Here is a 27951-nt window from a genome sequence, read left to right as displayed (position 1 = left end):
AAACTGAACGGTAAGTCATAACACCAGTGGAAACACGCTTTGGTTTTAATGAATCCAAAAAAATACACAACACCATCTGAAATTTGGATGGCTACATTGCAATCAGTTAACAAAAAATTTGATTAGCACTACCTGACAATGCCACACATTTCAGAATGGTCTTGTCACACACACAGGTCACATTCTGAAGAGCGGTCAACATCTATCTGCCACCCGAGGAGGGTCTGAGTCACAGGAAAATCAACTTCAAAAGATCTGTAGTGGTAAAGGAGAGCTATCCCAACAAACATGTCTTCACCCCACCCGCTCCCCACCACAATTCCTAGTCCAGGGTAGTCTGGGTTGAGCAGCTGGCAAGTGTGACTTGCAGTGAATCTGGGGCAACCGAGGTGTGTTGCAGATGTCCGGCTTCCCAGACCTCTCCCGGAGCCAAGCCTGCAAGACAAGGACCACGTGGTCGGTTGGTTATTTTTATTTCCTGTCCGGCCGGCCAGGCTGGCTGCCTACTAACAAAGGGCGCCGCAGCATCTTCAGAAAACCATGGCTCACCACCATTCCATCTGCCGGTAATTCCAGCTATTTTGGTGACTTTCATCATCCAATACCTTCCTGCGGGTGACTGACCCCTTGCACAGTAACCATTTAAAATTGCTACTAATGACTTTTGAGTTATCACTGTGTTAAGCACTGCACTTAGCGCTATGGTTAAGACACAAAATATTGTCCCACATGTCTGAATCCCCATTTTGCAGCTGAACAAACTGAGGCCCAGACGTGTTAAGTGACTTAAGTCAGAGTAGTCCTGTGGCCAAAACCGGGAATAGGATGCCCCCAGGTCCTCGAACTCCCAGGCTTCTGCCCTTCCCACTAGGCCATGGTGCTTTCCTACTGTACTATCCACTGGCCTGAACGAAGGTTTATCCTTACCTCTCGACCTGGGCCAGGCTCTGCCTCTGAACCCCGGGCTGGGCACACATCAACCAGGGCTCTGCAGGTAATGAAGGGCAGAAATAGTCAGCAACCGAAAATAATAATAATGGCATTTATTAAGCGCTTACTATGTGCAAAGCACTGCTCTAAGTGCTAGGGAGGTTACAAGGTGATCAGGTTGTCCCACGGGGGGGCTCAGTCTTAACCCCCATTTTCCAGATGAGGTAACTGAGGCACAGAGAAGTGAAGTGACTTGCCCCAAGTCACACAGCTGGCAATTGGTGGAGGCAGCATTTGAACCCAAGACCTCTGACTCCAAAGCAGGGCCTGACCCAGCAGGGGCTTGGGGTCACTAGCTGCGGTCAGACAGGCATGGAGATTATCGTCAGTTATCGCATCTGACGGCACTTCCTATATTCCATGTTCTCATCATTGCAGCTGAGTCCCCTTTCTCTAGTTAGAATAAATGATGCTTTGTATCATCCCCGCGCAGGCTCGGAAATTACCTCTACAGTTTCGGCAAGGGTAGAGAGGCTGAGATACCCAGGTTTTAAAGGCATTTCAGGCCCGGCTGGTCAGTAACAAAGCACCCATAAAAGTTAGACAGGAATACTATAGCCTAGGAAGCTAAGAGAAAATTCTCCGGAGACTTACCATGCTCCCCCACGCAGGATGCCTGCAAGGTAAGAGAAGAAAGTGTCATTCATTCGTCCCTTTCCAACCCGGGCCTGGAGCCGCCAAGGCCCAGGCTCGCTCAGAGAAACCGGGGTCACCACGGGAACTCTGCCGGTAATTCCAGCTTTTTTAGGGTTTTATTCTCATCACTGAGGCCTCTGGATTTGTTGGGAGGCGACCGCGGCATCCTCCTAGGCCGGGCGCAAGGCCCATCTCCCGGTTTGCAACGGGAAAGCTTTCTTGGAAAGCCTCTGACCGGTCCGACAGTCCAATTCACACCCGGCCACCCCCATTCATGACCGTACCCTCACGGCTCCATTCTTTCTTTCAGATACACCTCGGCGTCCGACGGTTTATTTCAAGTCTCCTCTGAACGATGCTCCACTGCTGCGAGCTGGAAAGGACAGAAAGGGGTGAGCGGCACGCGGGCACCCCTTCGCCCCGTCCCCCCTCCCCCGGACAGCCCGGGCACCAAGTCAGACCCCGTGAAAGGCATCGTCAGTTCTCGCATCTGACGGCACTTCCTATCCACGGTTCTCATCATCTGGGCAGAAAGCCGAGCCCAGTTTGGGGGTCGGAGGTCATGGGTTCTAATCCAGAATCCGCCCCTTGTCAGCTGTGTGATTTTGGGTAAGTCACTTAGCTTCTCTGGGCCTCAGTCCCCTCATCTGTATAATGGGGACTAAGACTGTGGGCCCCACGTGGGACAACCTGATGACCTATTCGGTCAATCGTATTTATTGGGCGCTTACTGTGTGCAGAGCACTGTACTACGCGCTTGGGAAGTACAAGTTGGCAACATAGAGACGGTCCTGTATCTCCCCCAGTGCTGAGCCATAGTAAGCGCTTAAATACCATCAATATTACTATTATCCACTCCCTGCCTCGATAACAATAACGGTGGCATTTGTTAAGCGCTTACTATGTGCAAAGCACTGTTCTCAGCGCCGGGGAGGTTACAAGGTGACCAGGTTGTAATGATGGCACATTAATAAGCGCTTACTATGTGCAAAGCACTCTTCTAAGCGCTGCTGGGGAGGTTACAAGGTTATCAGGTTGCAACCCACGGCGGGTGGGGGGGATAATAATAACAATGATGGCATTTGTTAAGCGCTTACTATGTGCAAAGCACTGTTCTAGCCGCTGGGGTAGATACAAGGTAATCAAGTTGTCCCACGTGGGGCTCAGACTTAATCCCCATTTTCCAGATGAGGTAACTGAGGCCCAGAGAAGTGAAGTGGCCAAAGTAACCCAGCTGATAATTGTGAGGGTCGGGATTTGAACCCGTGACCTCGGATTCCAAAGCCCGGGCTCTTTCCATGGAGCCACGCGGCTTCTGGAGCTCCACGTGGGGAGGGTCCCGCGCAGCCGCCCTGCCACCCAATTCCCGGACCCGGAGGGAGGCCTTTATCCTGCCCGCTCCCGGGCCCGCCTAACCCACTTCTCTGCACAGTGCTCTGCACACAGTAAAAGCTCAATGTATACGATTGATGACTTCTCCAGGATTTACCTTCGCCGAGGGGTGGCCCATATCCGTGCAGGCTTGAAGACCCCACAGGACCAAGGACCGACAACGTACTAGACGCCAAAGCAGCGGTAAGAAAGGCCGAGGAGGGCCGGGCAAACACACTTAAAGCCTTAGGACGTACCATTCGCACGGGGGGCGGGGGACGGCAGGGGAAAACCCCCCCAGCCCTAATGGTATCGTCTGCACTCTTAAAGACACAGCGCGCCTTTCTCCGCTTGCCTCGCGTCAATCAATCAATCAATCGTATTTATTGAGCGCTTACTGTGTGCAGAGCACTGTACTAAGAGCTTGGGAAGTCCAAGTTGGCAACATCTAGAGACAGTCCCTACCCAACAGTGGGCTCACGGTCTAAAAGGGGGAGACAGAGAACAAAACCAAACATACTAACAAAATAAAATAAGTAGAATAGATAGGTACAAGTAAAATAAATAGAGTAATAAATATGTACAAACATATATACACATATACAGGTGCTGTGGAGAAGGGAAGGACCCGGACCCGACTTCGGGAAAGGGGCCGTTTAAGAGCACATCGATAGGGGTTGTTATTTTAATCTATCAATCGTTTTGATTGAGCAGTGACTGTGTGCAGAGCACTGTACTAAGCGTTTGGGAGAGTACACTGTAACAGAGTTGGTAGATAAATCCCCCCTCCCTCTCCATCCCCCCCCCCATAATAATACTAATGGCATTTGTTAAGCGCTTACTATGTGCAAAGCACTGTTCTAAGCACTGGGGGGGGATACAAGGTGATCAGGTTGTCCCACGTGGGGCTCCCATCTTACCTCCTTCTCTTCCCCACAGCACCTGTATAGATGTATATATGTTTGTAATGATAATAATAATGATGGCATTTATAAAGAGCTACGTGCAAAGCACTGTTCTAAGCGCTGGGGAGGTTACAAGATGATCAGGTTGTCCCACCTGGGGCTCACAGTCTTAATCCCCATTTTACAGGTGAGGTAACTGAGGCACAGAGAAGTTAAGTGACTTGCCCAAAGTCACACAGCTGACAATTGGTGGAGCCGGGATTCAAACCCATGACCTCTGACTCCAAAGCCCGTGCTCTTTCCACTGAGCCATGCTGCTTACATATTTATTACTCTATTTATTTTACTTGTACATATCTATTCATTTTATTTTTTTAGTATGTTTGGTTTTGTTCTCTGTCTCCCCCTTTTAGACTGCGAGCCCACTGTTGGGTAGGGACTGTCTCTATGTTGCCAACTTGTACTTCCCAAGCGCTTAGTACAGTGCTCTGCACACAGTAAGCGCTCAATAAATACGATTGATTGATTCATTCATTCAATCATATTTATTGAGCACTTACTGTGTGCAGAGCACTGGACTAAGTGCTTGGGAAGTACAAATTGGCAACATTGATTCCTTTCTGGGTAGCGCAGCGTAGTCTAGGGACAAAAAGTTTGGGACTGGGTGTTAGCCAACCTAGTTCTGCCACTTGTCTGGGTGATCTTGGGGAAGTCATTTAACTTCTCCGAGTCTGGTGCCTCAGCTGTAAACAGGGAATTAAGTTTGTGAGCCCTATGTAGGACATAGACTTTGTCCAACTTGATTGTCCTGTAACGACCCCAGAGTTTAGTATAGGGCTTAGGTTGTAGTAAGCACTTAAATACCATTTTTAAAAAAGGAGAAACCTGCGTCCTAATCCCAGCTTCCCCACTTAGCTGCTCTGTAACCTTGGGCAAGTCATTAGTTTGTTCCTCAGTAAAAATGGGGCTACCTCTTTCCTCATTAGACTCTGTGAGCCCAGTGTGTCAGAGGGGGCTTCCATTGTAATTCCTCCAGCACCTTAGTCCAGTGCTTGACAATCAATCATTCTTTATTGAGTGCTTACGATGTGCAGAGCACTGTACTAAGCCCTTGGGAGACTACAACAGAATTAGCAGGCACGTTCCCTACCCGTGAGCTTACAATTTTGAGAAAAATAGCAACTTTTAGCCAGGGTGGAAGGAGACCAGAGGTAGACTTGGTTTCATAGGCCTGGCCTCTGGTACCCAAGGAACGGGTGAACTGGGTCCAGGATGACCAGAGTTCCCCACCAAAACAAGGCCTAGAGCCCCTCTTCTCTTCCTAGTCTGGTCCCCCTGAAGTAATGGGTGGGATGGGGGTGTTGAGTGTCCCCTTCACTCTTGCTGAGCTCCAGCACAGACCGCTAAGTGTGGAGGATGGGAAGGAGCCAGCAGAGCAGCTTGCTCTGGGAGGTGTTTGAGGCTGGGGCTTGGGGAAGAAGAGCAGGAGGCTCTCCTTGTCTGGGGGCAGGGGAGGGAAGAAGGAACTAGCAGTTATCTGATAAGAATGTCAAAAGTGCCTCTTTCGTACCATTGCCCTCTCTGAGCTAGAAGATACAGGTCAGAACAGGTGAGAAGCAGCATGCCCTAGTGGAAAAAGCACAGGCCTCACTTAGTACAGTGCTCTGCACATGGTAAGCGCTCAATAAATACGATTGAATGAAGTCAGAGGACCTGGATTCTAATCCCAGCTCCACTACTCACCTGCTGTGTGAGCTTGGGTAAGTCACTTCACTGGGCCTCAATTACATCACCTGTTCAATGGTGATTAACCTCCTGTTTTCCCTCTGCCTTAAACTATGAGTCTTATGTGGGACAGGGACTGTGTCTAACCTGATTATCTTGTATCTACCTCAGGGCTTAGTATGGTGCCCGGCACATAGTAAAAGCTTAATTCAATATCAATAATGATAAGTACAGTGCTCAAGCACGTAGTACAGTGCTCTGCACACAGTAAGCGCTCAATAAATACGATTGAATGAATGAATGAGAATAATGTGCCCACTTCCACCTAAACCCTCCATGCTTGCCAGCTGATTTGGGGCCTCTATACCCCCCCACCCCCCCACCCAATTTTCCACGGCAGACAGAATAGCCACCTTGTTTCCATACTAGAATTCCTGGCTCCTCCAGAGCCTGCACGATCTCAAGTCAACAGAAGACACCAGAGCCTGGGTGGTTACAGTGATCCAGCCTCGCGGCCATTTACTTTCACCAAAGAACAGCATCTCTGCCCCTCCTCCTGTTGTCCTCCCCGGGGGCCGCGCAACGTTAAATACGGATGTCCACCCTGCCGTCGGCAAGGGGAGGTGGAGTCGGAGTGGCTGGTTCCGGGTGGGTGCTGTTGGCCGGGGCACGGGCTCCTCGGGTGGGAGGTCCTTCCCCGCCCCCAGCCCCCGTACCATGCCCTCAGACTCCCCGTCTTGAGCTGGTTGGAGCAAAACCTTATTTTGAAGACCATAGAAAAGAATAGAAAAGGCAAAGTGGTACAAAGTGAGGGACGGAAAGAGAATCTATTGCTATTTCGGCAAGCACACATGCCGGCTGGGATCCAGATCACGGCTCGGCCCGACCTTTCTAACCCTGATGGGCCGGTTCTGAAACTTCGTCTCTGAGATTTGGGGGGCGGCGAGCACATTTACCTCAGCCACTTCTAAAAAGGGACACACGTCACACGAGCCCATCTCATACCAATGGGCCTACAATGGCTGAAAAATTAAAGTTAAACTATATACAGTCCACTCAGGCTATACAATTAGGACAATTAAAATATAACATGACCCCATTCTTCCTTCTTTCAAATTATATATATATGTGTATATATATATAATATATATTTAACAGCACATATGAAGACACCACTGGAGCTTTTTCACTGTAGCCAACAGGAAAACATTCACATGTATTAAAATTAATTTTAAGCTTTTAAGTCATCAATAGTCCTAGAACATAACTAGAAAAAGAGGGGTCGCCATTATTGGCTCACCTCCTGCTCCCCCACTGCCACAATCCCACCCCAAACTCAAGACGTTTCTGTGGTCCCCCTAAAGCATCTCAGACAGCCCTGGCCTGTCCGTTTCAAAGCTGGCTGAACTTGAGGCAGGCGGCCCTACAACGGTGGATCTGTCTCACACAGCTCCATCTTGCCAATCTCACGTCGTGAAAATCTGTTCTGTAATAGGAGGGGCCGGGGCCTCTTAGCTTCTCAGTTGAGGGGGCGGTCGGAAGTCGGGGTGCTTGTGGTGAGATGTGCTCGGTTCTTTGCTCTTTGGATGAACTGTGTAAAACCTTGCCGTTAAAAGATGCCACGGTAAAAATGCTCAGAAGAAAGGGTAGTCTACAAAATGCTGGCCTTCTCTGCCAAATCAGGAGCCGGGGTGGGCTCAGGGGGAGGGTAGCGGGGAGAGTCGAGGACACAGATGTGGGGCAGCAGAGTAGGGGCAGGGGCAGGGGCGGTGGAGAAACGCAGTGCTCAGAACGGCTGCAACTTCTGCGGCAATTAGTAACTTGTGGACGGACGTCCCCGGCACTCGAGGTCGTCGTGAACCAGAGATGCCTGCTGCTTTGAGGATGAAGGAGTCCCACTGGGGTCTCGCCACCCCCGCCTGGCAAGAGCGGAGGCGGGGCCCCCCTGCCCAAGGGGGAGGTGGCGTGCACCGACCTCCACCCGGGGCGCTCGGCATCGGGCCGGCCGGTGACCGGCCAGGGCTGCGGGGTCTCGGGGGGTCCGGGCTGTGCCGGCCTCACCCGCCGGCCATCAGGATTCCGTGTCCGAACCCGAGCTGCTTTCCCGACTGATCTCGATCTGGAGGGACGGTAAGTTATCCAGCCGGCTCTTCTTCTGGCGGGACTGCTCCTTCTCCTGGATCAGGGCCCCCCAGGCTCGCTGCAGCTCCTCTTCCTCCTCCTCCTCGGGGGGCCGCGCGGGACCATCCGTTTGCCCGGGGCTCCTCTCTTTAGCCTTGGGGGCCGAGCCCAGGCGAGTCCATAGACTTCCTCCTGGAGAAGGGAGAACAGAGGCAGCCGTTGGTGGGCTTCGGAGTGGGGAGGAGGATGGGGGAGGTGGTCCACGGAGACGGCGGTGGCAGTGACGGGGCTGGCCAGTGGTGGGTGGCCACCACTGAGATCCGACCATCGGGCCGCTGGGTTCAAGAACCCACGCTGCAGCCTACCCGCTTTTCCCCATGAGGAAGCCCGCCTGTTGTGGTGGTCTCTGGCCCCCGTCCCTCAGACGCTATCCCCCTCCCGGGGCCCTCTCCCAACCTGATTTCTTCTCACGCGTGTCTGAATAGAGGCCTTTGATATCTTGCTTGGCCACGCCTAGCCTGCTGTGCACGTCGGACCCGGGTTCTCGGCGGGGAGCCGAGGTGCTGCTGGGGGGCGTGGCTTCCGGAGAATGAGCCCGCTTTCCTAGCCTCTGCCGCACATCTGGAGACGGGCCGGGTGCGGGGAATGAAAGGGGAAGAAGGAAAAGAGGAGGGTCCCGTAAGGCCGGATCAGCCCCTCTCGCCCCCACCCCTCCAGGGTCCGAAATCAGAGCTGCTGTGACATTCTGCATCAGCAGTTTCCACGCTCCCTTTCGGAAGAAACCCCAGGTCCTTTCTCCACCTCCCTGCCTTTGCCCCACGTGGGAGATGAGGGCACCGAACTCTCCCAGCTCCCCCCCAAGATGGGACGAGACTTAAGAAATCAAACCCTTGGGGGTTTAACATTTCTGGAGGGAATGGAGCCATAACGGGACACTATCCCCTCAAACGGGTCTGGAGGAATGATTTCTCTGTAACGAGTTCTTGAAGAAAAGCTTCCGGTCGGGAGCCGTGGCCAGGGCCGACGAGGTGGACTTTTCAGCTTGTGCTGGAATATTCTCGAAACGGTGACGTCTCCCGGGTCCGGCTGGACGGACCTGACGACCCCCGGAGCCTGTGGCTGCCAGGGAGCTACCAGTTTACAGAGGGGCAAAGAACTGAACGACGGAGGCACTTTTACTATCGGGATCTTTTGAGAGACGGGCTTGCTTAGGCAAACAGGCAAAACATTCCCAAGCTGTGAAAAGTGGGGCCTACTTTGGGACTCCAGCAGGGGACCCGGGGGAAAGAGAGAGGGGAGAGGAGGAGGAAGGAGGGACGGGGAGGGCGGGCCTAATACCTGATTTGACTCTGCTCGCTGGTGGTCTCTGCCCTGTGTTCTGCCGTTTTTCTTCCAAAAGGAGTCGCACGTCCGCCACCTTCTCCGACGCTGCCGCTTTACTCCCGATGCGGTTTTTGATGTTACTGGTGGTTATGCTATCCGCCCTCATGGAGTTCCTTAAAAAAAAATGACGGACAGAAATTAGTCGGTTAAATAAGCAGGAGACCAACGTGTTCTTCCCTGGAAGAGCAAGTTCTACGACCGAGGCCCTGTGCGCCCTTGAGAAACCCATCCTATTTTGCAATTGGGTGGCAAGCAGGGTTTTGCCTGCAGAGAAGAGAGAAGTTCCCAACCTCCAAAAGCAGGTTCAAGTTCATCCCTCATCTCCTAGGCTACCTCGGAGTCTTTTCCCTGCAAAGAAAATTAAGGAAACTTGGACTGTGAGCCTATATGGGGCAGGGACTGGGTCCAATCTGATTGTCTTGTCTCTACCTCAGCATTTAATACAGTGCTTGAAACATAGTAAGCCCTTGACAAGCACCATTTAAAAAAAAAAAAAGGAAACCAATCAAGATCTGAAGACCTTTAACAGGACGAGGGCACCACCCATTGTGACACTTCCCAATCACCTGGATTGTTTAGGGGTCCCAATCCCCCTCTGCCCTCGAGGGGTATGGGAACAGTGCAACCCGAATGCATCTTACCCGAGGGACCCAAACTCACTCTTCAAAACCCTCTGAACCATAAGCTCCTAATGGGCAGGGAATGTGTCTACCGATGTTGTTGTATTGTACTTTCCCAAGCACTCAGCACAATGCTCTGCACACGGTAAGGGCTTGATAAATGCCGACCGAGTTATCATCGGAGAACGACTAAACTGAGTTTGCGATCACTTGGTCTCTAGCACAAATTCTGCCAGGGTGACGAGTGGTGGCGGGCTCTTCTCAGGCACCATTCTGACCCAACAGGAGGGATTTCAAATATTTCAAAACGGAATGGAGACTGGCGCAAGTTGTTGGTCACCCTTATGCTGGGGCAGGCCCTGACCCACAAGGTCACACTGGGCCTTTTGTATAAACCCCAATGCTCCTTGCCCAGTCTAGACTGTATTCTCCTTGTGGGTGGGGATCACGTCTACCAATTCTATTGGACTGTACTTTCCCAAGCACTTAATACAAGGCTCTGCATACAGTAAGTGCTCGGTAAATACCACTGATTGAGGGGAAGAAAAGAAGAAAAATCAGGCTACAAAAATCTAAGTGCCAGGGAAAGAAAAACTGCTCTTGAAGCGTCTTCAGATTGAGAAGAGTGACAAGGGCCTCGAGCCTTTACCTGATGGTTTTTAGCTGAGACTCCACCTCGTCGGCATACATGGTCATCTTCATGCTCTTTTTGGGGGATGGAGTGGAAATCATTTTCAGTTCCAGGTCGTAGTCCATCTCGTCTGAGTCTGAGTCACTGGCGCTGGACCTCCTCGAGCCACTGCGGTCCCGAGCCTGCCTGAAAGCCTGCAGCTCGTCCCGGTACTCAACCACCACCCGCTCGTCTTCATCCATATCCTGTTCTTCCTCCTCCTCTTCCTCCTCCTCTTCAATAGGCTCCTCGGGAACGTTCACTAGACCTGGAGAAAGTCAACCAGGGAAATTGTGGAGTTCGGTCAGCCTTGGCCACACAAACTACAGTCTGGGTAACGGTATCCCAGTAACGCTGAGTGTGACGCCCTGGACCGAACGCTTGGGCAGTACCACGGGAGCCTGAGACACGTTCCCTGCCCTTGGGGAGCTTCTCATCTAATGGAGGAAAGACAAAATCTCTACGGCATCGACTGGGACTAGGGGGAAGAGAACAATGACAACCCAGTGAGTCACAACAGGGGCAAAAACTTTTATACCAATTAGCATGGGGGTTTCCCCACCCCGAAGATGAGGGTGGCCAGTGACTAAGTACAAACAGACACCAGATACAACAACAGAGACGTGCTAGGGAGGCAAATGAGTCTTTCAGTCACAGGGGGCTCAAGGGCTCACCAGCCTAGACTTTCTGCCACGATCAAAGCATGGCTCCGAAATTTATGGTCCTTTTTACTGTACTCAATTAGTACAGTGCTCTGCACACAGTAAGCGCTCAATAAATACCATCGATTGACACTGATTTGTTTTAGCAGGTTTTAATTTCCTTTTTGGGGGGGAGAGGGGCAAGCATCATTTTCTCTGCCCCGCACTTAAAGCATTACGTATTTTAAACGGATAATCCTCTTACATTCTCTCGCCTCAGGAGGCCTACAGCATGGAAGATAATATGTTACATCTGTTTTGCTTTTGGTCTAAGGTTGGCACTTAATAGCTTATTTTAATTTTTTTTTTCCCCAAAAGTATGAGTCTACACCATCAGTTGAAGGAAAAAAATGAAAGATCCTGCAGGACTGAGGCCAACTTGGCAGGGATGGTTCATTTGGGCCCCTGCTTCCACTCTGATCATTTCTTGGCAGGTGACACCAAGCCGGCCTAGCCGCTTTCTTCCCTACTGCTCTGGTGTAACTACGTTCACTGAATCCCGTTTCCTGGGGAGAGCTGATGGCAATGAAGGGGGCCGGGGAGGAGAGTTCCGGGTTTACCGGTTGGCTGGACAGATGCCTCAGAAGTGGGAAATACATCAATAATAATAATAATAACTATTATGTTACTTGTTAAGCACTTACTATGTGCCACACACTGTTTTAAGTGCTGGGGAAGATACAAGTTAATCAGGTTGGACACAGTCCCTATCCCACAGTGTGCTCACACTCTTAATCCCCATTTTTTCCAGATGAGGTAACTGAAGCCCAGAGACGTGAAGTGACTTGCGGACAAGTGGCGGAGCGGGATTAGAACCCACAATCATCTGATTCCCAGGTCCGTGTGCTAGCCACTAAACCATGCTGCTTTCATTCAGTTGTATTTATTGAGTGCTTACTGTGTGCAAGCACACTTGGGAGAATGTGGCGCAACAACAAACAGACATCGAGCTCACACACAATGGCCAGTTATTTAATATGCCAATGACGATCTTAAAGTTTGATGTGGTTGTGTTGTTTTCCACAAAGTGCATTTGCTACCCCTGAGCCGATTTAAAGGGGTGGGGCTCTCCACCTGAGGAATCTAAAGAAGATCAGTCTCAGAGGTACATAAGGTGGCTCAGGTGGGAGGTCTGAATGAATACTGACTTTCCAGATTTGGTGCTCTTGTCCAACTCTGGGGGACCTGAGGACCGCCCGAAGGCTGGGCGAGGAGAGGAGGGAAAATACCCTGTGAAGAGCTCAGAAAATCCCAATTCTCTGGACTGTTACCTGAATGCCGGTGTTTGTACGGAGGGGTCAAGCCGACATCATCACCGATCAGGCTCCTCTTCTTAATCACATCCCTCTGGATCCGGCGGGAATGATACCTCCGTTTCCTGCAACATCCAAACCATGTCTGCCCCGTTCTCCTGTGTCGAGGATGGACCTGAGGGGGCACAAGCTGGATCCCCTCTGGGGTCACGCTGTCAGGGGAACCTGGACTTTAAGTTTAGTCCCAGCCTGATGTTCCCAGACAATTGACTATTTCTTGCTCCAAAGAAACCCATTTGTGTCTTCCTTTCACTTTACCAAAAATTATGAGTTGGGGCGCCTGTGCTTCTCTAGCAAGCTGAACTTTCGGGGGGGGCGTCGTTTCTGCCTCCTTTAGCCTGTGTTGGGCACTCACCAGGAGTTGCTGAGGATCCCCTTCATGCCACCGTAATTAGGATTTCCATACTTCATGTAATACTGACTCCTCCGGGCAGCTCCAAGTTCTTTCTTGTCATCTAAAAATGCATCATCGTCATCGGGATGAGATTCTTGGCAATTCTCAAGGCAGCATGCATTACTCAGAATTCTTGGAGATTGGTAGGTAAGAACCAGAAGGAAACTGCTTCTCCCCACCTGTGTGTACCCATCACCCCTGGCAGCCCTCAGTGGAATATTTTGTTGCTTCTATTGATTGTCCAAATACTTTAAAAAAAAAAAAAGCCACGTGGGGGAGGAGGGAAGATTCTGAGGAAGAAAAAACAAATTCAAGGAATCTGGCTAAGGCCAATTTGCTGGGGGGGGGGCGGAGCAGGAGAATCCTACAACAACAGGGTGTCTGTAATTAAGCAGAAAATCATTTCATTTTTAAACAGGCTCAGGGGTAGCAAATACACTTTGTGGAAAACAACACAACGACATCATATTTAAGATCCCCCCAAAAGAATTCAAGGCAAACACAACTAGGAGAGATTAAGTCCACAGTTCAGTAAGGGCCTTACTTAATAATACAGTGCTCATTTTCAAGAAACAAACCCAGGGAAAAAGAGCCTAAAATAGTACACTTACCTTTTGTAGCAAATCTCATGAATAATTTCTTCCCTTTAGCCAGTTTGTTGGCGGGGCGGAGATCGTTCCGTAACAGAGAGTCTTCCTCTACCTGGGACAGTGCTTCCAACTTGAGAAGAGAGGAGGTTTTTCAAACAAACATTATAATGCTCTTGCTTTGGAAACAAAAATGAGCGTGCTATCTGGCACCAACTTTATCTAGCAACAAAGTAGCCCCCAGCTGCATTCAAAGGACATTTTCCCAGCTCATCAATGTGGATGGTATGAGAGGGTTGTGCTTTCAGCAGCTGAGAAAACCTGGGGTGTAATGGGGCTGCTTCTGTTAGGGTCAGAAATCAGAAAACTGTATTTTCCTCCCTAGATTGTTACCTCCCTGAAGGCAGGGGACCATCTCTACTCATTCTACCAAACTCTCCCAAGCTCGGCACAAAGGTAGGTGCTGAATTCATGCATTCAATCGTATTACTACTACTGCTTGATTGATTCCCTTAGTACAAACACCTCAAATGATTTAAGCTTTTACTGTTAATGTAAAGTATTCTGGGGAGGGAAGACCGTCATTTGTGGGGTGATACAGATCACCAGCTCTTTGCGAGGAGGGACTATCTTTTCTAGATCTAATGATGTCCCTACCGGCCCCCCGGAGACCAGTGTGTAGGCTGCCCCTTCCCAATGAGTACCCCAACCCCAAACATTGAGGTCCGTTTCGAGTTTAAGCATCAGGCCCAAGGACCAGAGCCTCAAACTGGCTTTTGAATTTTCACACTTAGTATGTTTGGTCTTCAGTACCAACCTCCACATCACTTGCATTGTCATCCTCAACCTCTCCCTCCTCAGCCTCGTTATCGGAAAGGTCCTCTTGCTTGTCTAAAGTGGGGCACAAAAGAGGGGAAAAAAATGAATCTGAAGAGTCATGGCTAACCAGGGGTTTAAAAAAACAAACAACAAAAAAACTCCCCAGCCCTGCTCCTTCCTGAAGTTGAACTAAAACATTTGATTTCCCAGGCACTTTTTGTCTTGAAATGTTTCATGGCATAATGTACATCCCTGACCCATAAAAACGGCATTACCTAAAACACCTGACTAGGACCACTGACTTTAAATGCCCAAATCCAAAGCCCCACCCAAAGTGAAACCACTGAAAGACCACGAGAGATGCGTTTACCTTTTTTAATTTTTTCGGGTGCCTTCTCTTCATTAGCATCTCTGATTTTGACCTTATCATGGTTGGGCAGAGAGCTCATATTAATAAGGGCTCGTGTAGCTGTCACTTCATCAAGCCAAACGACGTTACCTGCATTTGAAAAAAAGAAAAAGCCCTTGTGTGTTAAACATGATCCTCATTATATACATAATACATAACATATACACACAATATATAATGAAAACCCAATATATAATACATCTTTTAGATTGACTGCTAATGCTTTCGCTTGGTTTTCTGAACCTGTTCCATAGTACATTAAAGTTTGGGAAGGAATCACTTCGTTTCACCTACAAGGAGCTCAGTCAGTCAGCTGCCTTTAAAATTCAGCTTTTATTGAAATTGAGTTTTATCTACTACGTTTAAAAGGCATATTGCCATTTGCATTTTTTGGTGACTGGTATTTTTTGGTATCACTGATGGCAAGAAGCAGTAGAGAGCTCCCTCCACCCAGAACTTAAAGGGTCTCGAATTGAAACAGAAAGAATCTTGGGATAAGCAAGATCAATTTGCCAATCCAAGAGGTGCAATGATGCTTTATCTAAAGGCCCTAAATACCCCTGCACACAATAAACATTTGCTACAGATTCCTACACTACCACCTACAAAAAGATCAGGAATAAAAAAACACAAACATTTTTAAATGAGCAAGGGGGCATGGACGGGCTAAGAATTAAATGAAAGGCAAAGATTTCTGGACACAAAGGAGAAGGATGGAAAAAGGAATATATCTGAACAGGTTCATTCCAGCCTATGCAAAGGGAATCCAACAGAGTTGGATCAAAGGCAGTCAGTAAGCCATAAAACTAAAAAAATTAGTGGGTCCTTCTCTGTTTGATGTTAAGACACTTTGACCAATTACCAAATTAACAGAGAAAAAGACTGTCAAGTTTTCGGAACCAAGCCATCCTTGACCCTTTAGCTTTAACTCAGAGCTGCAATGGATCTGAGTTCACCGAATTCTCCAGGAAACTGGAAAATTTGGCTTTGGTGGGGTGGAAAAGTCGCCTTGACCTGGTGGTCTCGTAAATTACCCCACAAGAGAAAATAACTTAAAAAACTGTCAGTCTGTTTTGAGAGCTGGAAATCCCACTTTCAACATGAAACCAGTTAAAGAAAAAAAAAACTCGGGCCCAATCTCAGTGGAAGCCACCGGGCAGAGAGAAGGTGGTGATTGTGGTGGCTGCTGTGTTTCACTGGGGAGCTCATCTAATAATCCAAATGCCTAAACTGTAAAATCTTGGGGGATTTGAAACCTTGGGGGCGGAAGCAACTCCTTCCCCAAATGGCCCCAGGCTGAAACACTTCATCGAAGCATCTGGGATGTGGAGGGCGGGCAAATGTTTTCTAGACCTTTGCTTGGAAAAACCCAAATCAGTGGGTCTCACCCCGTGATTCCGGGAAAGCTCAGTCTAGGCGAGCCAACGACCAGAGGCCAGAAGGGTAGGATGCCAGGGTCTACTTACAAGAGGTGTCGTCCAGCCACTCGATGTGAGCTGGAGGGTATTCTTTAAAGTAGCCAAATATGTCTTGCGTGCTCATCTCATCCACCCCGCAGATATAGATCGTTTCCAGTCTCACTTTAGGGATTGCTGCAGAGACAGAAACAAAACCAGCTGTTTTCTCAGAGGTTTCCCTCTCTCAGCCATCTTAAAACCAGCTGAGGTAACGGGCTTTGAAAAATCTGTTGGTGTATAAAATAGAATATTCCTGGAGTAGGGAAATAGAAACCCAAGCACCCTGACAAGTAGAGTGATTTCCACTCCCCACACTTGGAAAGGAACATTTCAGAATATTTCAAAGGGCTGTTCTGCCTAATATGATGGTTTTTCATTTGGCAATAATAATACCATTATTATTATTAATAATATAATGGTATTTGTTATGCACTAACTACACGTCAAGCACTGTTCTGAGCGCTGGGGTAGATACAAGTTAATCGGGCTAGTCAAAATTCCTCTCCCACACGGGGTTCACGATCTCCATCCCCATTTTACAGAAGAGGTCACTGAGGCACAGAGAAGTGAAGTGATTAGAACCCAGGTCTTTCTGATTTCCAGGCCCATGCTCTACCCACTAGTATATGCAGTGTCTCAGGAGTCGTAGGTAGAGGAAAGGAATTTGAATGAAATTGAACTGGGCTTTAAAGCCAGCAAAACCCGGGCCTTTTGGAGAGCTCTTTTTCAAGAGAAAAGGCTGAACGTCAGGTTTAACCACAGGCCGCTTCAAATTCCATAGTTCTCCCAGCTAAATGACCAGGACTCAGGCACCAGAAAAGTGCCATTTAAATCATCTGAGCCAGAGAGATCATTTCAGATTTCTAAACTGCACTTAATTTTCCATTAATCAAAAGACAATTGCATATATGACAACTAATCTATACAACTTAATGAATTGACGTTACCATTAGTGCCTTTCCATCCTTTCCTCAGCGTCTCTGCTACGGAGGACATCTGACTTGTACAAACTTTTGTCACTTATTGCTCCAAGAGCTACTGCCCTTGTGAAGTGATTACCCGAAACACGATCTGTATTTCTTTCACCCGGTTATTTCTGACTATAAATCTGGGGACACCAAGATTCCTATGATCACAAGCCCTTGGGTAGACGAGGGAGAAAGGACTTGCCCAGGCTGATCCATTTGTTATTTAGTTGGTTTTTTTTTTTATAAAGTGAAGATCTTTAGAACAAATTTCAATAAAACGGACATACCAAGGGTCTTGAATTTCCTCAGAATTTTACAGGAAAAATAAGGCCTCCATTGGTTAATCCCAGAAAGAGCAGGAGGCTAGGAGGTGCCTGCTTTCACAGACCACAAAATCAGCCCGACACACACACACACACACACACACACACACACACACACACACACACGGTACCTTTCTTCATCATATCTCGGTCCAGTGCGACGTTCCTCTGTGCGATATTCACTTCGGCTCGAAAATGGAAGCGTTTGGCTCTTTGCTCCTTCTTTTCGATTGCTTCCTTCAAAAGAGAGAAGCTGGGTGGGAAACACTGACACGGGAAAGTTGTGCAGAGTTCACTGAATCACTTAGAACTCCTCTAAGAAGCCCTGGTGGCTGTCAATGGCACTAGGTGAATCCAAGGCTTGAGCCTGGGCCAGAATGGAAATCACACCCCATGGATTTTCCTGGGATGCATGGATGCCTCCCCCAGTCCCTCCCCATATTGATGCCTTACCCAACTGGAAGTCATTTACTCTTCTGAAAACAAACCATATGTAAGGAATGTCTACTCTACCACCGTCCAACCCCAAGTGGCTGCAGAACGGGAACAAGGAGTCTACATTGCGCTAACATCTGGGGCATTAATAACTGTGAGGCTTCATTTCTAAAATTCTTCAATCAATAAAATACCTCCTCCCCAGCAGTCACGTTTTTCCAGAAACTGGGGAGCTTGGGACTGTATTTAAAAAACAAAAGGAAGCAGCCGTGTGGGTTTTTCCAACGGCAGCTAAAATAAACATAAGCCCAACTCTGGAGCTAGAACGGCTCCTGGGAGCTTTCCCTGCCAACTGTATATTGACTCTGCGCCTTAACTGAGCATCTACTACAGAAAGCTCAAGGCGATTGGGGACACAGCATCACGTTTAATCACCTCCTGGGAACTAAGCTGATTTTACTCTGTGGCTTTTTCACAAAACAGACACCCAGAGCTTTCCATTTAAAAAAAAAAATACCATACCCAGCTCTGTTGCTGTTTCCACACACATATGGAATGAGCCACTGTGAATCAAGGAGAGATTGGAAAAACAACCAAAAGAAACTTACGGCCCATTTGGCTTTTCGATTATATTTGAAACATTTCGCCCACCACCCCTCAAAAGTTGTTGTGCTTTCTCATTTGGCATAAAGATTGGGGCCCCCGCTTCCTTCTCTTGTTGTCTTTGTTGTTAAGCGACAGTGTGAGCAGGGGCACCTGGGCAAATCAGGCCACCCTTTAATCGCAGAAAGCCAGGCGCCAACATTCTTCATTTTAGGAATTTTTTGGGGTGCCTCTAACACAAAGACTCTTTCACAAATAACAGCTTACCCTTGGCTCCACAGCATTTATGTCCATATCCATAATTTACTTATTTCTATTAATGTCTGTCTAGACAGTAAGCTCCATGAGGGCAGGGATCCAGTTACCAGCTCTGTGGTTTCATATCCTCCCAAGCATTTAGTAAGTATTCTGAACATAGTTAAGCCACCAATAAATACCGCTGATTGAAAATTTGATTTGGAAAGGCAGGCATACAGTATCTTTCCTCTAAGCACCTCTCACTCCTTGAAAGGATTAATGGGTGAGTACTTGAGAAATCCCTTCAAGCTGGCTGATTAATTTAGAATTTTAAAAAAACAAATAAAGCATTATGATTTATGATCTTTTTTACTCCTATTCGAAGACACTAATGTTCTTAGCTATGAGGAGCTTGAAACTGCTCATCTAGCCACAGTACCCTATTGCTCTTATCAATGATATTTATTGCTGACTATATGCACAGCACATATTATTATTTTATTGTATTCACTGTTGCCCGTTCTTTTAGGTCACTTAAGTTTTTAATTGTTTTACCCTTTCTCTCACATTGTGTGCGCTTGAGGGATAGGTATCTAATTTTCACTTGTGTATTTTTTCCAGTGCCTAGCAGTGTTTTCCACACCATAGGTATTAGTGCTAGTGCTTCTGGTCCTCTGTTGAACAGAGCTGCCAACTAAGAGAAGACTGACCTGCCATGGAAATACAACCATCAGTGGTATTTATTGAGGACTTACTGAATGCCGAGCACTGTTCTAAGCACATGGGAACGTACAATACAGGAGTTGGTACACGAGATCCCCAGCCACAAGGTGTTTCTAAGTGATGAATCCACGTGTTAACCATACCAATCTCTGCCACCAGAAAACCTACTGCGTCTTTGAGCTGAGCCCTCTGTTTTCCTTCCAAGTGACAGTATTCAAGAGCCGCTGAAAATAATTCTCCCACTCAGTCCAGCTTTGCCCCACCCAAGACACCCGTGACCTCAGGATTTGCTTGACCCCAACATTTCCCCAGAGTCTGTGCCTGGCAAACCTCCTGCCCGGTGGGAAACACTACTATTCTACTATGCTCGAAAAGGGGACACTCCAAAAGGAGCGTTTTTCCTTGATAAGGGCTAAAAAAAACCCCAACTTTTAAAGTGGCCAAGCTCAGGAATCTCCTTGGGGCTTATCTCCTCAATGGATGTGATGACCTAGAAACACTTTCTGTTGCCTTCAGAGAGAGGGAGACGAGCGAATCCTCTAGCCACCTCAACAGAAGAAAAATCCCCCTCCATGGCAGAGCAGCTAATGAGTTGGAAAACCACAAGAGCGCCGTGTTTCCTGGAAACGAGCCCAGCTGACCCTCTGTGACAAACAGTCGAAACAAATTCCACATCTGGCTTACCTTGGAGGTGACGTCGATTCCCGTAATGAAGCTCCCGGCTTTGTTTTCGTATCTTCTACTCGTGTCCTGATTCAAAAGAAGGAGGATGGGGTGAGGAAGGCTGACGGGAGCTGGACAAAGCTCTGAGGAACTGTGTCCTTTTCGTTTTCTCAGACAAAGCAAACTGGTTCCTCGAGCCCCACCACCACAGAGGTGACGAGAGTTGTATAGCCCTTGAGGCTGAAGACGGCTTAAGAGAAACCTTTCTTTCACCGGAATATTGCTAGGCTTCTCAGTCCCTCCTCTGACAAATTCATTCAAAGGATAAAGGAAAGTTTGGAGTAGTGGAGAGAGGACCGGTTAAAAGAACAAGGCTTGTGGAAATAGTTTTGCTAAAGTGAGTGCTTTCCCTAAGTGCTCTGCGCAGAACGCGGCGACACAATTAGGGGACACAGACCTGACAACCCGCACCTGTCTGGGTACAGAGTGAAGCGGTGTCAGACACAGGGGAGCACTTACACGCCTGCTCCCCTTTACTCGGGGTTCTGCAAGGCCACAAGCCCCTTTAAGAGGAAGAGGAAGGCAGAAGGGCCTACTGGAAAAGACTGGGAGTCAGGAGACTTGGGTCCTTATCCCAGCTCTGCCACTGACCTACTGTGTGACTTTGGGTAAGTCACTTAACTTCTCTGGGCTTCAGTTTCTTCATTTGTGAAATAGGGATTATACACCTACTGTCCATACCGCTAATAATAACAATAGTGGCACTCGTTAAGAACTTGCTGTGTGACAAGCACTGTACTAAGCCGCTGGGGTAGATACACAATAAACAGATCACACTCAGTCCCATATGGGGCTGGCAATCTAAATAAGGTGAGAAAAGGGGGATTGATCTTCAACTTACAGATGAGGAACCTGAGGCGCAGAGAAGTTAAAGTGACTTGCCCAAGGTCACAGCAGACAAATGGCAGAACGAGGATTTGAACCCAGATGTTTTTACAACTGTTTAACCAGAAGCGGGCCAATCCTATACCCCTATACCCTATACTATTCCCAATAGTGATAGCTATATTGATACATTTCAATTTCTGCTGCAGTTCACTGATTCCCAGAGCTCCATTTGCTCTTTTTCACAAAACAATCCAAACCCTCAAAACATGATACCAGTGTTCAACTGTTCAACAGAAAATGTTCAACCTTGGTATTCTCAACTCCTCACAGTTATTAAACTGTTGCTAAATGAGCCAGAGGCATTTATCGAGCGCTGTCTTCAGAGCTCTACACTAAAGGCTGGGGAGAGTAGTAGTTGGTAGACCCAATCCCTGCCCTCAAGGAACTTACTGTCAGTTTTTCCTCCATGATCTTTCGTGGGTTGGCCCGGTCCCCTCCTTTCAAACTGCCACCACCCTGGTTCCAATTCTTGCCATCTCTGGTCTAGACTACCCTATTAGCCTGCTCACAGTTTCCCTGCCTCTAACGTGTTCCCCTTTCGGTCTATACCACTCTCTGCTGTAGCTGCACATGTCTTTGCCCTCCTCTGAAAATGCCAATGGTTACTCACTTCGCTCCACCTCAAGGGGAAACTCTCAACCACTGGCTTCCAGGATCTCCACCAGCTTTGTTCCTTATAGACCAGCTCTTCCCCTTCACTATTCCCCAGCCAATGCTCTTTGTTCCTACTCAAGCTAACCTTTCCACTGGGCCTCAACTCTCCCACCTCAGACCACTTGCCCTTCTCCCTGTCTGGAATTCTCTCCCCCATTCGCCAGACCACAGCTCTCCCCATTTCCCAGCTGAAGTGCCACCTACTCCAGGAAGTCTCTGTTGAATCATGCCTAACCACCTCAGGTCAAGTCAACCCCACAGCCATCTTTACAGCTTCCACATGTAGCAATTCACAACCTCTATACATTTAATCGAGCTGTCGTTCCACACTCTGGCTATTTATTACCAGCCGTGTTGTGCTTCTTTCACCAGCACCCGCTATTGGTATATAATTTTCCCTCTGCCTACCTCCTCCCCATTCGTTGTAGCTCCTTGAGGGCAAGAACCGTGTCTTTCACTTCCAGTTACTCTCCCAACTGCTTTGTACAGTGCTCTGCTCACTGTAGGTACTCAATAATTATTGATGATGATAGCTCTGATCAGTCCTATCCTAAAAGAAAGCCACAGGTTGTACCTTCAACCTCTCACCTTTTCTTGGCCTTTTTGTGCATGCTTTCTCTCTCCTCCCCACCTTCCGGACGATGATGCCCTCTCTCCAGTCCCCTAGCCCCTCAGGTCTGGCCCACCTCTCTCCCAGGCTTCCCTCTTGCCTGCTGCTGTAGCCCCCACCAATCCCTCCCCTTTCCCCCTCATCCTTCACATACTGGACAGAGCCCGGACCTGGGAGTCAAAAGGTCATGGGTTCTAATCCCGGTCCGCCACCTGTCTGCTGTGTGACCTTGGGCAGATGATGTCACTTCTCTGTGCCTCAGTTATCTGTAAAACGGGGATGGAGACTGTGAGCCGCACATGGGACAGGGACTGCGTCCAACCCGATTTGCTGGTATCCATCCCAGCGCTTAGTACAGTGCCTGGCACACAGTAAGTGCTTAACAAATGCCATAACTACTGTTATTATTCCTTCCTCTCCAAAGCTGGAGTCTCCTTACTGATGCCTCCATCCCTTTCCTCCTCATTCCTCGGGTCAGCACTCCTCTCTCCCTGAGGGTCCGTCAGACTCCCGTGGCCCTGGGCCCCTCTCCCCTGAGACCTCCCATCAGAACCCCCGCCCCCACCACCCCCTCCTCAGAATTTGCGTCTGGCCACAGTCTCCTCTTGCCATTTTCACCGCCTTTCCTGGGGCCAGTGTCCAGCCCCCTACCACCAAATCCTCCCAGGTGGTGTCCTCCTCCTCCTCCTCAGGCCCACCCTCTCCCCCGGCCCCTGCAGCCCCCCGGCTCTCCTAGACCCCCCCATAACCCTTCCTTCCTTCTGACCTTCCACCCCCACTCAGGACCCCAGACCCCCCAGCCCTTCCTTCACACCCCCCTTAGCCTCCTCCCAACCCTTCCTTCAGACCCCTCCCCAAGACCTCTGACCCCCGGCTTTCCTCAGACCCCCATCTCCCCCAGCCTTTCTCTCAGATCCCCCTCCCACCGGCCTCTCCTCAGGACCCCAGACCCCCCCTCTCCTCCACAACCTTTCCCTCTGACCCCCAGCTTTTATTTAATGGTATTTATTAAGCGCTTACTATGTGCAAAGCACTGTTCTAAGCACTGAGGAGGTGACAAGGTGATCAGGTTGTCTCACGGGAGGCTCACAGTCTTAATCGCGTGGCTTGGTGGAAAAAGCCCGGGCTTTCGAGTCAGTGGTCATGGTTTTCTATCCCATCTCCGCCAACTGTCAGCTGTGTGACTTTGGGCAAGTCACTTAACTTCTCTGTGCAATTACCCCATCTGTAAAATGGGGATGAAGACTGTGATCCCCCCCATGGGACAACCTGATTCACCTTGTATCCCCCCCAGCGCTTAGCGCTTAGAACAGTGCTTTGCACATAGTAAGCGCCTAATAAATGCTATTATTATTGTTAATCCCCCTTTTCCAGATGAGGTAACTGAGGCCCAGAGAAGTGAAGTGACTTTCCCCAAGTCACCCAGCTGACAATTGGTGGAGTCGGGATTAGAACCCATGGCCTCTGACTCCAAAGCCCGGGCTCTTTCCACTGAGCCACACTGCTTCCCTCAGACCCCCGTCCCCCCACCCCCCAGCCTTTCTCTCAGACCCCCCCTCCCACCGGCCTCTCCTCACTCAACAGAATTCAATGGAAGTAGCGTGGCTCAGTGGAAACATCCTGGGCTTGGGAGTCAGAGGTCATGGGTTCTAATCCCGGCTCCGCCACTTGTTGGCTATGTGACTTCGGGCAAGTCACTTCACTTCTCTGGGCCTCAGTTCCCTCATCTGTAAAATGGGGATTAAGACTGTGAGCCCCCGTGGGACAACCTGATCACCTTCTAACCTCCCCAGGGCTTAGAACAGTGCTTTGCACACAGTAAGCGCTTAATAAACACCATCAGTATTATTATTTGGAGTCAGAGGCCGTGGGTTCAAACCCTGGCCCCGCCACTTGTCAGCTGGGTGACTTTGGGCAAGTCGCTTCACTTCTCTGGGCCTCAGTTCCCTCCTCTGTAAAATGGGGATGGAGACTGTGAGCCCCTTGGGGGACAACCTGATCACCTTGTATCTCCCCCAGCGCTTAGAACAGTGCACCCCCGCCCCCCCCCCCCCCCCCCAGACTGTAAGCCCACTGTTGGGTAGGGACTGTCTCTATATGTTGCCAACTTGTACTTCCCAAGCGCTTTAGTACAGTGCTCTGCACACAGAAAGCGCTCAATAAATATGATTGATTGAGTGATTGATTGCACATAGTAAGCAGTTAAATACCAACACTATTGTTATTCAATCAATCAATCAATCGTATTTACTGAGCGCTTACTGTGTGCACAGCACCGTACTAAGCGCTTGGGAAGTACAAGTTGGCAACATCTACAGACAGTCCCTACCCAACAGTGGGCTCACAGTCTAAAAGGGGGAGACAGAGAAAACCAAACATACCAACAAAATCGAATAGATATGTACAAGTAAAATAAATAGAGTAATAAATCTGTACAAACATATATACATATATACAGGTGCTGTGGGGAAGGGAAGGAGGTAAGATGGGGGGATGGAGAGGGGGACGAGGGGGAGAGGAAGGAAGGGGCTCAGTGTGGGAAGGCCTCCTGGAGGAGGTGAGCTCTCAGTAGGGCCTTGAAGGGAGGAAGAGAGCTAGCTTGGCAGATGGGCAGAAGGAGGGCATTCCAGGCCGGGGGGAAGACGTGGGCCGGGGGTCGATGGTGGGACAGGCGAGAACGAGGCCTAACGGTGAGGAGATTAGCGGAGGGTGCAGGCTGGCTGGAGAAGGAGAGAAGGGAGGTGAGGTGAGGTAGGAGGGGGCGAGGTGATGGACAGCCTTGAAGCCCAGGGTGAGGAGTTTCTGCCTGATGCGCAGATTGATTGGTAGCCACTGGAGATTTTTGAGGAGATTTTTGAGGAGGAGGCTTCACTTCTCTGGGCCTCAGTTCCCTCCTCTGTAAAATGGGGACGGAGACTGTGAGCCCCTTGTGGGACAACCTGATTACCTTGTATCTCCCCCAGCGCTTAGAACAGTACACCCCCCCCCTTCTAGACTGTAAGCCCACTGTTGGGTAGGGACCGTCTCTATATGTTGCCAACTTGTACTTCCCAAGCGCGTAGTCCAGTGCTCTGCAAACAGTAAGCGCTCAATAAATACGATCGATTGATTGCACATAGTAAGCCCTTAACAGAGAATCAGCGTGGCTCAGTGGAAAGAGCCCGGGCTTTGGAGTCAGAGGCCACGGGTTCGAATCCTGGCTCCGCCACCTGTCTGCCGTGTGACCTTGGGCAAGTCACTTCACTTCTCTGAGCCTCAAGTTCCCTCATCTGTAAAATGGGGATGAAGACTGTGAGCCCCACGTGGGACAACCTGATCCCTCTGTATCCCCCCCCAAGCGCTTAGAACAGTGCTTTGCACATAGTAAGCGCTTAACACAATGCCGACATTATTATTATTAACAAACTCACTCACTCATTCAACCTCGTCTGTAAAACGGGGATGAAGACTGTGAGCCCCACGTGGGACAACCTGATCACTCTGAATCCCCCCCAAGCGCTTAGAACAGTGCTTTGCACATAGGAAGCGCTTAACACAATGCCGACATTATTATCATTAACAAATTCACTCACCCATTCAACCTCGTCTGTAACACGGGGATGAAGACTGTGAGCCCCCCGTGGGACAACCTGATCACTCTGAAGCGCTTAGAACAGTGCTTTGCACATAGTAAGCGCTTAACACAATGCCAACATTATTATCATTAACAAATTCATTCAACAGTATTTATTGAGCGGTTACTGCGTGCAGAGCACTGCGCTAAGCGCTCGGGAAGGGCAAGTTGACATCTAGAGAGGGTCCCTACCCAACAGCGGGCTCACAGTCGGTCAATCGAATACCACCGTTATTGTTGTTCAGGAATACTGAGCGCTTCCTGAGGATTTCCCTCAGACCGCCCGATTCTCCTCAGGACCGCGGCCCTCCCTCGCTCCCCGCCGCGCCGTGTCCTTCCCTCAGGCGGTCGGTCGGGCGGTCGGTCCGTCAGTCGGTCCGTCAGTCCGTCAGTCGGTCCGTCAGTCCCCCGGGCCGTACCGGGACGAGGTCCCTGAGGGAGCGCCGCACCGGGACGGTGTCCAGCTCGCCCTCCTCCACCTCCATGGGCTCGGGCTCGGCCCTCTCGGGCTCCGGCTCCGTCTCCGGGCCGCCCTCCGCCTCAGGCTCCGGACCGCCCCCGACCACCACGGGGGCCTCCGCCTTCACCGACACCCGCAGGCCCCGCACGGCCGCCATCGCCGACCGCCAGCCCCCGACGACAGCCGGCCGCACCAGCGAGAGGGCGGGCCAGAGCGGCCCCCGCGCCGACCACAGAGACGCCGGCGCAGCCCCCGACAACGCCGACGACGCCGCCGCCTAGAGCGTCTCCCTCAGCGCCCAGCGGGACCGAGGGGGCGGAGTCAAAGGGTAGGGGGCGGAGCCAGACCACCAGGGGGCGGAGCCTATGCGCGTAAGGGGGCGGGGACAGATGACGCCACGCGGACCGGGGTCGAGATGCGTAAGGGGGCGTGGTCTGGTGACGTCACGAGGGGCGGGGCCAGAGGGCGGGAGTCGGGGAAGAGGCCGCCGTGGGGTCAGAGCAGTCCTCGCAATCTATCATTCATCATCATCATCAATCGTATTTATTGAGCGCTTACTGTGTGCAGAGCACTGTGCTAAGCGCTTGGGAAGTACAAATTGGCAACATATAGAGACAGTCCCCACCCAACAGTGGGCTCGCAGTCTAAAAGGGGGGAGACAGAGAACAAAACCAAACATACTAATAAATAGAATAGATAGGTACAAGTCAAATAGAGTAATACATATGTACAAACATATATACATATACACAGGTGCTGTGGGGAAGGGAGGGAGGTAAGGCGATGGGGAGAGGAAGGAGGGGGCTCAGTCTGGGAAGGCCTCCTGGAGGAGGTGAGCTCTCAGCAGGGCCTTGAAGGGAGGAAGAGAGCCAGCTTGGCGGATGGGCAGAGGGAGGGCATTCCAGGCCAGGGGGATGACGTGGGCCGGGGGTCGATGGCGGGACAGGCGAGAACGAGGCCTAACGGTGAGGAGATTAGCGGCGGAGGAGCGGAGGGTGCGGGCTGGGCGGGAGAAGGACAGAAGGGAGGTGAGGTAGGAGGGGGCAAGGGGATGGACAGCCTTGAAGCCCAGGGTGAGGAGTTTCTGCCTGATGCGCAGATTGATTGGTAGCCACTGGAGATTTTTGAGGATTCATTCATTCAATTATATTTATTGAGCGCTTACTGTGTGCAGAGCACTGCACTAAGCGCTTGGGAAGTCCAAGTTGGCAACATCTAGAGACGGTCCCTACCCAACAGCGGGCTCACAGTCTAGAAGGGGAAGACAGACAACAAAACAAAACATATTAACAAAATGGTAATCAGGTTACAGAGTCCTTTAACATTCACTTAAACGTTAATTCATTTACTAACAGAACTGTATTTGTGTTTTTCTAGTTGGGAACTATATTACTTTGTCAATATACTACCCCCTGCAGATAAAATATTCCAGAGCTACTAGACTACAGAGGATAAAGAGGATAAGTTTGCTTTGTTTCTGCCCCACCCCCAGCTTTACCTTAATGGAAGATCAGGTGTGAAAGAAAATATGGCTACGTGAAGTTTTGGAATTCACGTAGTTTTAATAGGACAAATTTGTTCCCTATTCTAAATCAATTTTACCCAATTCTTAT

At 49.7% G+C, this 27951-nt stretch overlaps 1 protein-coding gene, 1 long non-coding RNA gene and 4 other non-coding genes across 8 annotated transcripts; all 6 read right to left on the bottom strand.

Annotated features, from left to right (window-relative positions):
• Positions 1-22: 22 nt before the first annotated feature.
• LOC119939479 lies at positions 23-3195 on the bottom strand. 2 transcript variants are annotated; one of them, XR_005454671.1, is made up of 5 exons: positions 3116-3195; positions 1911-1999; positions 1585-1606; positions 928-988; positions 23-435 (listed from the first exon to the last, which is right to left on the bottom strand). It is a non-coding gene; the product is annotated as an uncharacterized LOC119939479 (long non-coding RNA). The 2 variants fall into 2 exon arrangements; XR_005454672.1 differs by lacking the exon at positions 928-988.
• Positions 529-600, bottom strand: LOC119939857. The gene has a single exon (XR_005454817.1). It is a non-coding gene; the product is annotated as a small nucleolar RNA SNORD65 (small nucleolar RNA).
• On the bottom strand, positions 1291-1367 carry LOC119939892. The gene has a single exon (XR_005454846.1). It is a non-coding gene; the product is annotated as a small nucleolar RNA SNORD49 (small nucleolar RNA).
• Positions 1683-1757, bottom strand: LOC119939858. The gene has a single exon (XR_005454818.1). It is a non-coding gene; the product is annotated as a small nucleolar RNA SNORD65 (small nucleolar RNA).
• Positions 2080-2156, bottom strand: LOC119939893. The gene has a single exon (XR_005454847.1). It is a non-coding gene; the product is annotated as a small nucleolar RNA SNORD49 (small nucleolar RNA).
• Positions 3196-6120: 2925 nt separating the features above from the next.
• NCBP3 (nuclear cap binding subunit 3) lies at positions 6121-26506 on the bottom strand. Of its 2 annotated transcripts, none has more exons than XM_038759372.1 (13): positions 26298-26506; positions 20075-20140; positions 17524-17629; positions 16111-16236; positions 14606-14734; positions 14234-14307; positions 13441-13549; positions 12791-12890; positions 12394-12500; positions 10401-10689; positions 9087-9244; positions 8205-8369; positions 6121-7940 (listed from the first exon to the last, which is right to left on the bottom strand). In XM_038759372.1, the coding sequence occupies exons 1-13, from the start codon at positions 26493-26495 to the stop codon at positions 7699-7701; spliced, it is 1869 nt and encodes a 622-aa protein (XP_038615300.1). In that variant the 5' UTR covers positions 26496-26506; the 3' UTR covers positions 6121-7698. The 2 variants fall into 2 exon arrangements, with proteins under 2 accessions (XP_038615300.1, XP_038615301.1); XM_038759373.1 differs by having other exon boundaries at positions 26328-26506.
• Between the last annotated feature and the right edge of the window lie 1445 nt (positions 26507-27951).

Source organism: Tachyglossus aculeatus, chromosome 17 (assembly GCF_015852505.1).
Source record: "Tachyglossus aculeatus isolate mTacAcu1 chromosome 17, mTacAcu1.pri, whole genome shotgun sequence".
Taxonomy (NCBI): Eukaryota; Metazoa; Chordata; class Mammalia; order Monotremata; family Tachyglossidae; genus Tachyglossus; species Tachyglossus aculeatus.
The sequence above is the reverse complement of the archived record's forward strand: the minus strand, read 5'-3'. Positions and strand labels throughout refer to the sequence as shown.

Excerpts from the sequence above, each read along its gene's own strand:
- NCBP3 (XM_038759372.1), bottom strand. The coding sequence starts at position 26,495 with ATGGCGGCCGTGCGGGGCCTGCGGGTGTCGGTGAAGGCGGAGGCCCCC. Across the intron at positions 16,237-17,523 it reads CCGAGATATGATGAAGAAAG|CAATCCCTAAAGTGAGACTG; the intron begins GTACCGTGTGTG and ends CTGTCTCTGCAG. Across the intron at positions 8,370-9,086 it reads AGCGAGCAGAGTCAAATCAG|ATGTGCGGCAGAGGCTAGGA; the intron begins GTATTAGGCCCG and ends GCCCGTCTCCAG.